Raw genomic sequence first — 15644 nt, 5'->3', positions numbered from 1 at the left:
TGTAGGCCACCAGGCTCCTCTGTCCATGGAATTTTCCAGGCAAGAATACTGGGGTGGGTTCCCATTTTCCTCCTCCAGAGAATCTTCCCGACCCAGGGATGAAACCCTCCTCTCCTGCATTGGCAGACAGATTCTTTAGCACTGGGCCCCTGGGAAGCGAAGCGCGCCTTGTGAGCGCGCACACACACAAACACACACACCATAAAGCTAGTGAATCAAAGCATATGCTCCTTTTTTTTCCTTCTCTGTTTAAAGGATTTTACTACAAAAAACCTCTCTGCTTTAAGGGTAAACAGTATAAAAATATTTCCACTAAAAAGGGTCTGAGAATTCTGAGCTGGGATTACCACAACCCCTAATTATATGAGATACTTAGTATGATAACACCAACTAGTGTAAGGAATGTGCAGATTTATTTACATCAAGTTCAGATAAAGAGATAAAAGGGGACTTGAATAAGCAAGCAAAGATTAGGACTTCAGGAGTGTATATTTGAAGGTATCTTTGGAACTGCCCCTTAGCTACAATGAAAGACCAGTAAAACCAGCCTTCAGAATAACCCTTCTGCTTAGTAGGAGAAGGGAAGGCTAGAATTCACCTCTAAGATCGCCCTCCCACGCAGATTTTCCACCTAGCAGCTAAGAATTAAACCCAGACTTCCGATCATGGCGCCACGCACGTCACCTTCTCCCTCTTCGCCTAGCAAAATCCCACCCAAGTCGACCAGATCCTGCAGGAGTGTGTAGAAGCTGCAGGGTTGGGGGAGAATTCCCTTCCACAATCCTGGTTGCTTGGGGTTTTGCAATTCAAAAAAACCTGCTAAACAGATCCGAGTCAGATTCAAAGGAGGCTTAGGTAGCAGCAAGACCTGCTCTTTCCCTTGGGTGCGTAGACTCGACCCCACTCTTCACCCTGAGACGCTACTCCTCACCGCAAATTTCCTTTCAAATGCCTTAGGGGCTTCCAAGGCTCCCAGCCTTTGTGAATAAAGGCCCACCCTCGAAGTGGAAACCTCGCTGCATAGAGAAATATGCACAGACAGCGGGACAGCGAACAGAATTGTAAAAGAATGAGTTCTTTCTAGCTTTGCATCCTTTCGAATGTTCAATATTCCTGTTAGCCAAGAAGGGTTCCGGTAATGGGTACTTGAGGGAAGCAGGCCACCGATTAGAGCAAAAAACATCAATACAGGGGTGGTCTTTCCAATTCCGGCTTTTGTTTGAGTCAGTGAGGGTAGCCCGAGGAGGCCAAAGTCTCTGGTTCTGGGAAAGGCGGGTCCGTCCCGATTCTTTGAGCGACGGAGAGGCAGGCGCCGGCCCCAAGAAACAAAGGGGGTAGTTCTGCCCCTCCAGGCTTTTACTCCAGGAGTCCCAAAGGACTCAGAGGCTAAATCACCGAGCTCGGAAGAGTTTGCCAAAGCTTGGACAATAGACGCGGCTGCCCTCTCTTAAGCACACAAATCCCACGCGTGCTCGTCTAGAAGGTATGTGAGCGTCAAGGAGAAAGGCCATTGCTGCCCATCGCGGGCGGCCAGCCCCGCCCTGCTCTCGGTGGCTGGGGGGAGACTCGCAGCGCGAGAGCCCCGGAGTCAGCCTCAGCAAGCCCGGGAGCGAGGGGCGGGGCCGGGCGGGGCCGCGAGCGCGCAGGCGCAGTGCGGGCCTCGTCGCGCCGCCGCCGCCGCTGCCGCCGCCCGCGCTGCACCACAGGCCCGAGACAGACAGGGCCGGGAAGAGCTGGAGACGGAGGAGGAGGCGGAGGCGGCGGCGGAGGCGGGGCGACTCCGGTGACCGGGAGCGCCGCAGACTGGCAGCTGCGGCGACTCCCCCCTTTGTGTCTGGTCTGCTCGGAGCCTCTGGAAGTGCTTCCCGGAGGGGCGCGGGGTGTCTCGCCGCCTCGCTGCCTACCCCCCTCCCTAGCCACCTACATCCGCCCTCCCGCCGCCCCCCGCCCTCGGCCCGCGACACCCGAGCTCCGCCCGGAGCCTAGAGCTGCGGGAAAACGAGGCGGCGGCGGCGGCGGCGGCTTCTTCTGGGGAGGGGGTTGTGATTCGCTCACAGGAGCCCTTGAAGGGAGAAGACGAAGCTTTTACGGCGGAATTTACCTCAGGCAAGATGGAGCGGCAGCAATAAAAAAGAGAAAGAGCGAGGAGCGCACCCGGGAGGGCTAGGAAGGGCAGCCTGCCGACCCCTCCCCTCCCCCGCTTCCCACCGCCCCTCAGCCCTCCGGCCGGGACCTGCCCAACGCTCGCAGGATTGTTCCGCGAAGGCGTGAAGGCGGTGGGTTTGTCCATGGAGGCAGGCACCTTTTTCGATCCGGTCGAGGAGGAGGATTTGCTGTGCTCAAGACCGGAGTGAGGGAAGCACTGAAGCGAAACTTAAAAGGATTCTTGCCCCTCCGGAGCACAGGCGATGCGCCTCGGGTCGCCCGGCGCCGCCGCCGGCCGTCCGGCTTCGCCCTTCCCGGCAGTCGGGAACTTGTTCTGATCCTCGGCGCCCCTCGAATCCCCGCTGCCCACCCCTCGGCACCCTGGATATGTTTTCTCCCAGACCTGGATATTTTTTCGATATCGTGAAACTACGGGGGAAATAACTGCGGGGCTTTTTTTTTTTTTTTCTCGTCTCCGTGCTTCTCCCCCACGGACATGCCTTCAGTTTGGGGCGCCGAGGCACCCAGTCCTGGGCGAATGAACACCCCCAGCCGCGAGGGAGAGAAATGAAGGGAATTTGTGCAGCGGAATGAAAACTCTGCCGCTCGGTCCTCTCCTCTGCCATTTGTCCTTTCAAACTGCATTGTAATACGGGCCGGAGAAGTCCGACGAGAGCGAGGACTAGCCTCCCGGCCGCGTTTCTCCGCCCGTATTCACTTTCCGTCTTTCTCTTTCTCTGCTCTCCTTCTCGGCTGACCCAGGGATGACTTCGTCGCCGCGGCGGCCCCGGCGGGTGCCCTCGCTGCTGTGGACCGTCCTGCTGGTCAGCGCTGCGGCCGGTGAGTCGCCCCGGGTGGCGCGTCCGGGCCACTTCCCTGCGGCTGGCGGGGAGCGAGCCCGCAGAGGCCGAGGCCTGCGCTCGCCCTTCGCCGCGCGTCCCCTGATCGCCCCGGACCTGCGCGCCTGTCCCGGTCCTCCCGGAGAGCTAACCTTCCACGTTTTCGTGGAGTTTCAAATCCCCACACCTCGTATTCCCCACCCCCCACTCCCCCCACCGGGGCGGGGGGGAAGAAAGACACGTAGGGTGTGGTATCTTGACATTTTTAGCTGTGAGGTAATGCAGGGATTAAAAATAATATTTTAATCACCAGCGAACCGTGCCTATTAGGAGATCTTTGGGAACAGACCTGTAGATTTTTTTTTTTTTTTAATATAAAGGAGCAGATTTGGCTGTATGTAGAAAGGACATCCACTGTAGAACACACACTTGAAGCTTATTTTTAGATGTAGATCACTCTTTGAGAATCCCTGGTACTTTGATTATTCCAAAAAATGTTGAGGAAGGCAGAATTGAGAGATTCTTAGTACATTGTGTACTACTGTTAATCGTTTTTATCATTATTTTGTTTTGAAGTGTATTAGTAATTTTGATCTTATCAGTCTGGACACTCATATTTTGTATACTTTTGGAATTACTTTTGGGCTTAGAAGTATTTTCAGTAAGTTTTCATTTAGTCATCTGGCTTTCTATTGGCTTTCCTGTCATTGAGGCAACTTTGACCTCACGTCAAGACTTATAGGAGATTTGAGTCCTGAAAGTTCTTTTGACATTTTACTGAAGCTTAAAGGGAAATCCTTTCTTTAGGATATTTTGTTCTTAGTTCTCAGACACCTTTAGGAAAAAACCTTGTTTCGTTTGCAGTTACTTTTCAAGTCTTTTGGTGATTTGCTTTTAGAAATTTTAGGGAGTGAATTTTGCATATAATTCTTAAGTTGCGTTTAGGATGGCCAGATAGATTATACATTTAAAAATGAATAGAGGACAACATAACACCTTTCCAGTTATTTTTTCTTAATAAGTATAATTTTCGCATTCAGTAAATTTCTCAATGCTGTGTTAGATATGGAGATTGCATATTTCCATTTAAAAATGCGTATTTTCACATTCAGTAAATTTCTCATTTCTTGTGTTAGATATGGAGATTTCATATTTCCATTTGGAAAACACTGAAAAAAATTTTGAACTTTTGTGCTTTTGATATTGTTGATTGATGTCTACTATGTTTATGATAGTTGTGTTAAAATAATATGAACTTCTGATATGAACACTGATATTTTAATATTACTAATTATCACAGTTCCTTTTGGGGAAAAGTGAATGATTTTTCTCTGGATTACTTTATATTGTGTTACCTCTTTAAATTCTCTAGTATTAAGCCATGTGGTTGGTCCCTGTGAAATATGAAGACAGTAAAAGGTCTTAAGTTTAAGCAGTCATTCTAAGAGCAGAAATCTCAGAGCATACACTTTTCAGTGTTGGTTTATTCTTGACTTTTCTACAACACAGATTCTAACTTATAGTTGACAGAATTATCATTTTGTGATTAGAACTGATGAAAGTAAGAGAAAGATCAATTGACTTAAAAAAAACACACATGATTTCTGTTTGGTAAATGAAATATTAGAATAGTGGTCCTTAAAGGGATAGATTAAAGTAATCACTGTTTAAAAGTGATTTTAGTCATCTTTTTTCTTCAGTATTACTAACTACCAGATGCTAAAATTTGTGAAGTTGGATTTCAGATCTGTGACAATAATAACAACAGTATTTACTGAGTGCTAGCTATGTGCCAGGAACTGTTCTAGTAGCCTTACATGTATTTTCTTATTTGATCCTCATGACAGTTCTTTACTCCAGGTTCAGTTATGCTCCTTTTATGGAGAGTGAAGTACTCTGTGCATCCCCATGGACTTTAGCCCACCAGGCTCCTCTGTCCATGAAATTCTCCAGAAAAGAAGACTGGAGTGGGTTGCCATGTCCTTCTCCAGGGCATCTTCCCCACCCAGGGATTGAACCGGGGTCTTCTGCATTGCAGGCAGATTCTTTACCATCTGAGCCATTTGGGAAGCCCGGAGTGAAGTACAGAGAATTTTAATAACTCACCACACAGTAAATTGTGGAGCTGAAATTACAACCTGCACCCTTACCTACCATGTTAATGAAGGCAACAACTTCTCAGTCTAATTGGGAACATGAGATAGAGTTAGTGTCTTCAGATTAACCTTTGAAAAGAAGCCGGGACTCTTGACAGGATCTTAGTACCACACTTCTTATGCAAATGTCATGGTTCTAAATGTGTAAAACTTTGCCTAATATTGGAGTGGTTAGTGCAGTTTCATTAAGTGTAAGGTAGCTACAGAGGGCCTGTGTGAATTTGGGATGTACAGATGCAATGATGTAACTAGACAGGTGCACATGGTGCTGCTGAACAGGAAAATAATACTGGAAGATTGACATCACCTCCCTCTGTGGGGTCATGGATAAATCCTATTTCTTTTGGGTCCCTCTTTCCCACTTACTCTATCTAGTTCTTGGATCCTTAATTCTAAGAACAGTTGGTATGCAGAAATTAGAATTTATAGAAAATACATGCTTGTTTGGTTTCTAAATGAAGTCTTAGTTTTAATAAAAGGATGCGATATAATGTAATACCTAAAAAAAAAAAAATGTAATACCTATTTAAGAGTCAGCTTCTGTTAAAAATTTTTTTAAATTTAAGTTGCCAAGCTGTTCATTTAGGTTGTAATGGTTACAGATAACAGATCTAACCCTGTGTCCTTCCCCACCATATGCAGCCCATTGAGCAGACTCAGCTACTCTTTTTTTCCTCCAGTCTTTGTTCTTGTTTTCATCCTTCTTGTCCTTCCTGTCATCTTTGTTGGTCTCGGAGGCCAGGGAGTCCGTGGTATTTTGAATGGTCTCATTTTTGGGATCCAAACCTGGAAGATTCTCCAGGACCCAAAGGATTTCGGGAGTCCTACATCCTTAATCCTTTCTCCTTGTCTGGCTCGGTTGTGTCCATGGCTCAGTTGGCACCCAAGTTAGCTGATTCTGCCTCATCGGTGTCAGCTGATTCTTCCTGCATTTGAAATAGTTCACTTGACTAGGTTTCAGTTTAACATACATCTCTTCAGCAACACACACGTTGTCTACAAAAACTATCATGGCATATGGGTTGTGGTGGAGGTGGTATTGTTGGAGTGGGTGTTGATGTGTGTGTGTGTAGATTGTGGGGAGAGAGATGTTTATTCCAGGTTTACTACATTAAAGGCCAACTTTCTTAACAGTGAAAGAGAAAAAATTGATTATTGTTCTCTGATGGGTAAGTTTTAATTATAAAAGGTACAGAATGAAGTCACTGTAAATCAGTTAATTTTATAACTGGCCATATCACTTTTTAAAAAAATATTGAAGTATAGTTGACTTACAGTGTTATGTTAATTTCTGATGTACAGCAAAATAATTCAGTTGTACATATTTCATATTCTTTCCCATTATGCTTTATTATAGAATATTGAATATAGTTTCCTGTGCTATACAGTTGGACCTTGTTGATTATTTATTTTATATATAGTAGTTTGTATCTGCTAATCCCAAACTCCTAATTTATCTCTCCCTCACTGCCTTTCTCTTTGGTCCTCTAAGTCTATGAATCTCTTTCTGTTTTGTAAATAAATTCATTTGTATCCTATTTTAGATTCCACATACAAGTGATATCTTATGGTATTTGTCTCTTTCTGACTTAAACTTCATTTAATATGATAATCTGTAGGTCCATCCATGATTCTACAAATGGCATTATTTCCTTTTTTTCTAGTAGTATTCCATTTGTGTATGTACCACGTCTTCTTTATCTGTTAGTTTGTTGATGGACATTTAGGTTACTTCCATGTCTCGGCTATTGTAAATAGTGCTGCTATGATCATTGGGGTGCGTGTATCTTTTCAAATTATAGTTTGCTGTGGATATATGCCCAGGAATGGAATTGCTGGATCATATGGCAACTCTAGTTTTTTAAGGAACCGCCATATTGTTTCCATTAGTGGCTGCATCAATTTATATTCCCACCAGCAGTATAGGAGAGTTCCCTTTTCTCCACACACTTTCTAGCATTTATTTTTTATGTTCTGTTTAGTGATGGCCATTTGACTGGTGTGAGATGATACCTCATTGTAGCTTTTGATTTGCATTTCTTTAGTAATTAGTAAAGTTGAACATCTTTTTATGTACCTATTGGCAATCTGTATGTTTGTTTAGGTCTTCTGCCCATTTTTTTATTTTTATTTTTTTGTTGTTGTTTTTGAGTTACATGAACTGTTTATATATTTTGAAAATTAAATCCTCATTGGTCATATAATTTGCAGATATTTTCTTCCAGTTCTTTGTCTTTTTATTTTGTTTATGGTTTCCTTTGCTGTACAAAAGCTTCTAAGTTTGATTAGATCCCATTTTTGCTTTTATTTATTTATTTATTTTTTGGCCTCAACATGTGGGATCTTCATTCCCTGACCAGGGATTGAACCCAACCAGGGATTGAACCCATATGCCCTAGAGTAGAAGTGCAGAGTCTCAACCCCTAGATTACCAGGGAAGTCCCTATTTTTGTTTTTATTTCTGTTGCCTTGGGAGACTGACCTCAGAAAACATTGTTAGGGTTTATGTCAGAGAATGTTTTGTGCATGTTCTCTTCTAGGAATTTTATGGTGTCATATCTTATATTTAAGTCTTTAAGCCTTTTTGAGGTTATTTTTGTGTAGTGTGAGGGAGTATTCTAACTACATTGGTTTACATTCAGTTGTCTGGCTTTCCTAACACCACTTGCTGAAGAGACTGTCTTTTTCTCTGTTGTGTATTCTTGCCTCCTTGCTCAGAGATTAATGACTGTAGGTATGTGGGTTTATTTCTGGGCTCTCCTTCTGTTCTCTTGATCTATATGTCTGTTTTTGTGCCAGTACCATGCTGTTTTAATTACTGTAGCTTTATAGTATTGTTTGAAGTCTGGGAGGGTTATGCCTCCATTTTTTTCCTTTTCTTCAGGGTTACTTTGGCAATTCTGGGTCTTTTATCATTCTTATAAATTTTACGATTATTCTTTTTAGTTCTGTGAAAAATATAATGGGTAATTTGATAGGGATCTCATTAAGTCTGTAGATTGCTTTAGGGTAGTGGCCATACCACTTATTTTGGTGCTTACTCATGTATTGTCTTGCTTTTGACGATTAGTTTTGTGTATTTGCCTTGTCCTCCTAGGACTTCCCTTGTGACTCAGCTGGTAAAGAATCCACCTGCAATGTGGGAGACCTGGGTTCAATCCCTTGGTTGGGAAGATCCCCTGGACATGGGAAAGGCTACCCACTCCAGTATTCTGTCCTGGAGAATTCCATGGACTGTATAGTCTATGGGATTGCAAAGAGTCCGACACAGTTGAGCAACTTTGACTTCACTTCACTTCACTTGTCCTCCTAATTGATAATTGCCTCTAGAGGACAGGGTTCATATCTTGTTTTGTAATATAGCATATTGCTAGGCACATACAAGAATTTAAGAGTTACTTAATGAATTAATAATAAAAAAGAATTCTAAAATTGCTCAATACAGCAGATTATGTATTAGTAACTTGTTCTTTCTTTGTCTCAGGCCTTTTAACTACAAAATAGTTTAAATGGTGTACTAGGAAGAGTACTGTCTTGAGTTAAGGAGACTTGCATTCTGTGTGATTCTGGATAAATGGATTATTTAACATAGTATTCTCAGTTGCAGCATTACGGAGTTGGACAAGATTATGTTTGAAATGCAGATTCCTGGACACCAGCCCAGACCCACTTAATATTGAGTGGCATTGAGTGACATTGAGTTTAAGAATCTGCATTTTAAACAGATTTCCCCCAAGTAAAATTTATGTACCTTAAAAGTTTGAGAACTACTGGATCTAAGATTTTTTTCTGAGATTTCGCTTTATTTATTTTCTTACTTTTTGTGCCAGTTGTAAGCTGTTCTGGACCTTCTAATCAGTCAGTACTGATAACCAAACCTTTCTTATTTTTATGCTCTCAGTAACTACCCAACACCTTTTTCTTAAAATTTGCACAGTTTTTTTTAATTGATTATTCTTAGTCTTAAGGATGATATTTAATTGTTTTACTCACCTCGTATTATGTTATGTTTATTTAGTTTGTACTTTTATTTGGACCATTTTATTTTCCTTTTCCTTCTGCCAAAAAGGAAGAAAGAAGTGGTTGTTTACCTAGTAAATTTAGGTGAAAACTGTTGATGAAGTTTAGAAAAAAGAACTAGTGCTAAGCTAAACCAGAATATATTAATATAACATTGTTTTGGTTTCAGTTGCAAATTAGTAATACATGGAGACCTCCAGGTGGATAAATTGCATATATTAAATTTCTGTCTACCAAAGAAGAAATATTTGATTGATATCTTCTGGAAGAAAATAAGTATAGGTGAATATGAATAAAACAAATACAGTATCTAGAAATTCATGAGATTTGACCGTCTTGCATAGCACTTAAACATGCCAAAGAGGCTCATATTAACAAAGTATTTGCCCCCTCTAGTTAAAAAATCTAAATAGTTTTTTAATTGCTTTCTAGAAGGTGACTTTGGTAGACATTTGAGTGCAATAGACTTAACTTGACTTTGTATTTTTTTGAACTTTTGTTTTGTCTGTGAGGTGGCTATGACAGCTAAGATTACAACAATACATATATATGTAGTCTATGTAAGGTTAGAAATAAGCCTGTAAGTAAATGATATGAACATTTTGGAATACATTACCTCATCAGGAATACTAGAACATAACATTCATTGTTTGCTCTTAATTGCAATACAGTAATTGTTTGACCAGAAGTGTTTTGTGTTAGACCCAGTTTCTATTTCAATATGCACTTATGGGAGCAGCTAGAAAGGTATGGGGACATTAATAGGACAGATAATAGGACTTTTGGAAGGAGAACTAAAATGTCCAGCTAACAAATATTTATTAGTGCTTCCTTCGTGCATAGTTCTTTTCTAAATGTTGGTGGATTCAGAGAAAAGTAAGAAACGCTGCTTTCCTTCTCCCAACTGTCTCATGCCATAACCTATATCACTTTATGAAAGGGAATTCAATCCCATGCTGTTGGAAGCAAGGGTAGGTATTTTGCTATCTTGTAAACCCTTTAGCGTTGTATTATTTTCTCTCTCTGCCTATCTTTCAGGATGAGAAATTCCTGTAGATATTCTCCAATATAGGAGAAGAGACTGTGTTCTTGTGTGTCTTCTAGATGATCCACACTTTAAAATTTTTCCTTGGTGAGTTTGCACCCTGCAGAATCTTAGCTTCCCAACCACTGAAAACTCAGAATCCTAACCGCTGGACCGCCATAGAACTCTCCTTTTATATCTATCTTCTCTGCTTATCTTCTTAAAGAAAGAGCAGTGAACACGTCTTGATTTCCCTATCCTTAACTCTTTACTTGCCCTCCTGACCCCACACTGTATGTTAGGTGAGCAGTGACTTCCTAATTGCCAAATCCAGTCACTTTTCAGTATTGTTCTCTTTGACTTTTTTACTGAATATGGTAGTTTAATCACTCTTTCCTTGAAACTCTCCTCTTTTGACTAGTGACTTTCCTTTTCCTCTATTCTGTATCTTCTCCATCTTCACTTCCCCTTCTAAATGGTTGTGTGCGTGTGTGTATGTGTGTGTTTTAAATCTCCCTTAGATTGTCTTGAGTATACTTTTCTCTTATTGCTACTTCTGTCCCTTGTTGATTTTCTCTTATTGCTCCTCCTCTCCCAGGCTTTAATTATCCCTGAAAAGAGATGATGTCTAAATTAAATAGGTAACCAGAATTGGAAACTAGAAAGACTTGAATTACTTCTTAGTGGTATTGTTGACTGTTCACTTTGTTTTATTTATTTATTTGGCTGCACCGGGTCTTAGTTGTGGCATACTCGATCTCCAGTGTTCATTACAGCATGCAGGACCTTTAATTTTGACATGTGAACTCTTTAATTGCGGCATGTGGGATCTAGGTCCCTGATCAGGGATCAGACTGGGACCTCCTGCATTGGGGTGTGTGGAGTCTTAGCCAGTGGACCACCAGGGTAGTCCCTGGCTGTTTACTTTGGCACATCACCTCTTTCGGTCTCAATATCCTCACTTGTGGGGGCTTCCCTGGTGGCTCAGATGGTAAAGAATCTGCAGGAGACCTGGGTTCAGTCCCTAGGTTGGGATGATCCCCTGAAGAAGGGAATGGCTGCATTCTCCAGTATTCTTACCTGGAGAGATCCGTGACTAGAGAAGTCTGGCGGGCTATAGTCCATGGGGTCACAGAGTCTACAGAACTGAGGGACTAACACTTTCACTTTCATCCTCACTTGTAAAGTGAAGAGGTTGGCCTCTTACTTAGAACACTTTTGCTTACCATATGAGAAAAGCCAGTGTTAGGCTTAGTTACTAGTAAGTGCGTAGCACTTTGAATTACACATTTGGTTATTACGGAGTATATGGTACTTTTAGGTTAGGGGAAACGAGTATTCTGAAATTGTGAAGGTACTACTATGAAGAAAATATAAATTTTTTGAAGATGCGTTTTGTACCTTGACTATGTTGAATTAAGACCACAAAAGTGGTGTAAAGAAGGTCTCTAGGGAATTCACTGGTGGTCCAGTGGTTAGGACTCTGCCTTAAAAGCTGAGGGCAGGGGTTCAATCTCTTGTCTAGGAACTAAGATCCCACAAGCTGTGTGGCACCAAAAAAATAGTCTATAACTAAAGAGTGCTTTTTATTTATTTCTGGCTGCGCTGGGTTTTGGCTGCTGCGTGCATCTGTCTAGCTGTGGCGTGTGGTGTGGGCTCTGCGTGGCGGTGGCTTCTCTTGCCGTGGAGGACAGGCTTTAGGGCAGCCGGCTTCAGCGCTTGCAATTCCTGGGCTCAGTTGCTGCTCCCAGGCTCTGGAGCACAGACTCAGTGGTTGTGGCACATGGCCTTAGTGGCTTCGACGCTTGTAGGATCTTCCTGGACCAGGGATCAAACCTCTGTCTCCTGCGTTGGCGGGTGGATTTTTTTTTTCACCAATGAACCACCAGGGAAGCTGCAAAGAGTGCTTTTTAAATAGTTGAAATCTTAGAATTTTAGAGTTGGAAAAACCTTAGAGTAAACTTTAAATAGGTAGAAGTTTAATTAAGAAGGTTAGACTTCTCTACAGTCTTGACTTTCATTTTAATTTTAAAATAAATTATGTCAAGGTCAATTTTGGCTCAGCCTTTACCCAGTTATCATACATGCTAAGTTAGTGATATTTAATTAATACCATTTTAATTTTAGGTTAGTAAGTTGTTTCTAGCAGATTTATTGGATATAATTCCTGTACCATATGATTCACCCATGTGATGTGTATAGTTTAGTTCTTTCGGGTAGTGGTGTTCGGTCACCCAGTCATGTCCAACTCTTTGTGACCCCATGGACTGTAGCCCTCCAGGCCTCTCTGTCCCTCACCGTCTCCTGACATTTGCCCAAGTTCATGTCCATTGCATTGGTGGTGCCATCCAGCCATCTCATCCTCTGATGCCCTCTTCTGCCCTCAGTCATTCCCAGCATCAGCTTTGGGTATATTGTGTTATTAACTATAAAAATTGTGGTTAAAAAAAAAATACATATATATAACAAAATTTGCCATTTCCACTATTTTCAGCTGTACAATTTAGTGGTATTAATTACATTCAGAGTGTGTACAGCTATCACCAAAACATTTTCATTTCCCCAAACAGAAACTCTGTTATCATTAAGCAATAGTTCCCAATTCCCTCCTCCTCCCAGCCCCTGGTAACCTCTAATCTATTTTCTGTCTCTGTGATTTTTGCCTACTCTAGATATTTCATGTAAGTGGGATCATACAATATTTGTCCTTTTGTTACTGGCTCATTTTGCTTTGCATAATTTTTCAAGGTTTATACTTGTTGCAGAATGTGTCAGAATTCCATTGCATTTTAAGGCTGAAAAACATTTCATTGTATGTTGGTTCATCTGTTGATAAACTTGTTTTCACCTTTTGGCTGTTGGTGGACAACGAATGCAGTGAATACTGGTGAACAAGTATATGTTCTAGTCCCTGCTTTCAGTACCTATGCATGTGTGTACACACACACACACACACACACATACACACACTATATATATAGTGGTGTAGTCGCGCACACACACGCGCGCGCACACACACACACACACTATATATATATAGTGGTGTAGTCGCCAAGTTGTGTCTGACTCTTGCGACCCCCTGGACTGTAGCCTGCCAGGCTCCTCTGTCTATGGGATTCTCCAGGCAAGAGTACTGGAGTGGATTGCCATTTCCTTCTCCAGGGGCTCTTCCTGTCCCAGGAATCAAACCTGGGTTTCCTGCATTGCAGGCAGACTCTTCACCGACTGAGCTATGAAGGAAGCCCCTATGCATATATATCTGCGGGTGTAAATGTTAGATCATATGGTACTTCTGTGTTTAGTTTTTTGAGGAACTGCCAAACTTTTTTTCACTGTGGCTCTGCCATTTTACCAGCAATGTACACGTGTTCTACCTTTTCCACATCCTTGCCAGTCTTTTTTTTTTTCATTATAACCATCCTAATGTGTGTGATTGCAACCGTGAAATTAAAAGACGCTTACTCCTTGGAAGGAAAGTTATGGCCAACCTAGGCAGCATATTAAAAAGCAGAGACATTACTTTGCCAACAAAGGTCCGTCTGGTCAAGGCTATGGTTTTTCCAGTGGTCATGTATGGATGTGAGAGTTGGACTGTGAGGAAAGCTGAGCACCGAAAAATTGATGCTTTTGAAATATGGTGTTGGAGAAGACTCTTGAGAGTCCCTTCGACTGCAAGGAGATCCAACCAGTCCATCCTAAAGGAGATCAGTCCTGGGTGTTCATTGGAAGAACTGATGCTGAAGCTGAAACTCCAGTACTTTGGCCACCTCATGAGAAGAGTTGACTCATTGGAAAAGACCCTGATGCTGGGAGGGATTGGGGGCAGGAGGAGAAGGGGACGACAGAGGATGAGATGGCTGGATGGCATCACCGACTCGATGGACATGAGTTTGAGTAAACTCTGGGAGTTGGTGATGGACAGGGAGGCTTGGCGTGCTGCAGCTCATGGGGTCGCAAAGAGTCGGACACGACTGAGTGACTGAACTGAACTGAATGTGTGTGAGGTGTTGTCTCATTGTAGTTTTGATTTTCATTTCCCTTATGATAAATGATGTTGAGCAGCTTTTCATGGGCCTGTTGATCGTTTGTATATCTCCTGAGGGGGAATATCTATTCAAATTCTTCGTCCACTATTTTTAAAGAATAGTCCATTATTTTTTTTGGCTATGCTGCTTGGCTTGTGGGATCTTAGTTCCTCAACCAGGGATTGAACTTGGGCAACAGCAGTGAAAGCACTGAGTCCTAATCACTTGACCCCCAGAGAATTCACTGAAATTATAATTTTATTGAGATACAGTTGACATATAACAGCTTGTAAGTTTAAGGTGTAAGACATGTTGATTTGATACATTTATATATTGCAATGTGATTTCCACTGTAGATTTAGCTAACACCTATATCTTTGCGTGTGTTTGTGATGGGAACAGTTAGGACCTAGTCTCTTAGCAACTTTGAAATTTTCAATATGATATTGTCTATGCACTATGATATTGATATGCATTATATTTCCAGGAATACTTTATCAACTGATTGCCTAAGTTTGTACTCTTAGGCACTTGCCCATTCTCTAATCATGTTTGTCTTTGTTGTCAAGTGGTAGGTGTTCTTTATATATGTTCTGTTCCTTATCAGATAGATGATTTTCAAATGCTGTGGACTGCATGTTCTCTGTCAAATTCATATGTTAAAATCAACCCCCAAGGTGATAATATTAAATGGTGAGGCCTTTGGGAGGTGATCAGGTCATGAACATTGTGGCTTCATGAATGGGATTCGTATCCTTATGAAAGAGAATCCAGAGAGAAACTGCCATGTGCAGTTGTAGCACCTTGCGTGGTGTGTATGTGTCTCTTTATGCCAGTACCATACTGTTTTGATTACTGTAAATTTGTGGTAAGTTTTAAAATTGGGAAGTGTAAGTTATCCAACTTCATTCTTTTTTATGTTTTAGAAACATTGTTTATTTATGGCTGTGCTGGATCTTTGTTGCTGTACATGGGCTTTCTCTAGTTGTGGTGAGTGGGCTTCTCACTGAGGTAGCTTCTCCTGTTGGAGAGCATGGACTCTAAAACTTCAGTAGGCTTCAGTAGTTGTGATGCATGGGCTTAGTTGCTCAGCTGCATGTGGAATCTTCCCAGCAGGAATGGAACTCAAGTCCTCTGCATGGCAGGTGGATTCTTATCCACTGTATCACCAGGGAAGTCCTTTTCAGTGTCTTTTGCACTCTTTGAATTTTGGATTATTACCCATTAACTAATATGAAATTACAAGTTAAGAAAAATTTAAATACTTACATTTTTCTTATTACCAAAACTGTGCAGAGGGGGAAATGCAACTTTACAGTGGAGAAATATGCAAATGCTACCTCAATTAATCAAGATAAATATCATCAATGATTAGTCATGTTGATAGTACTGATGTGAGATGAGAGAATGGCACATTACTTCTGTGGTTTTCCTC

General features: G+C 42.0%; 1 protein-coding gene across 1 annotated transcript in view; it reads left to right on the top strand.

Moving 5' to 3' along the window:
* Positions 1 to 2861: 2861 nt before the first annotated feature.
* BMPR2 (bone morphogenetic protein receptor type 2) overlaps positions 2862 to 15644 on the top strand; it is a 146100-nt gene continuing 133317 nt past the window's right edge. Inside the window, exon 1 of the mRNA XM_043445906.1 lies at positions 2862 to 2985. Coding sequence (XP_043301841.1) covers positions 2910 to 2985 — 76 coding nt within the window. The 5' untranslated portion in view covers positions 2862 to 2909. The remainder of the gene's footprint in view (positions 2986 to 15644) is intronic.

Source organism: Cervus canadensis, chromosome 24 (assembly GCF_019320065.1).
Source record: "Cervus canadensis isolate Bull #8, Minnesota chromosome 24, ASM1932006v1, whole genome shotgun sequence".
In the NCBI taxonomy this organism is placed as follows: domain Eukaryota; kingdom Metazoa; phylum Chordata; class Mammalia; order Artiodactyla; family Cervidae; genus Cervus; species Cervus canadensis.
Note: the sequence above shows the minus strand (reverse complement) of the source record. Positions and strands in the feature narration are given on the sequence as shown.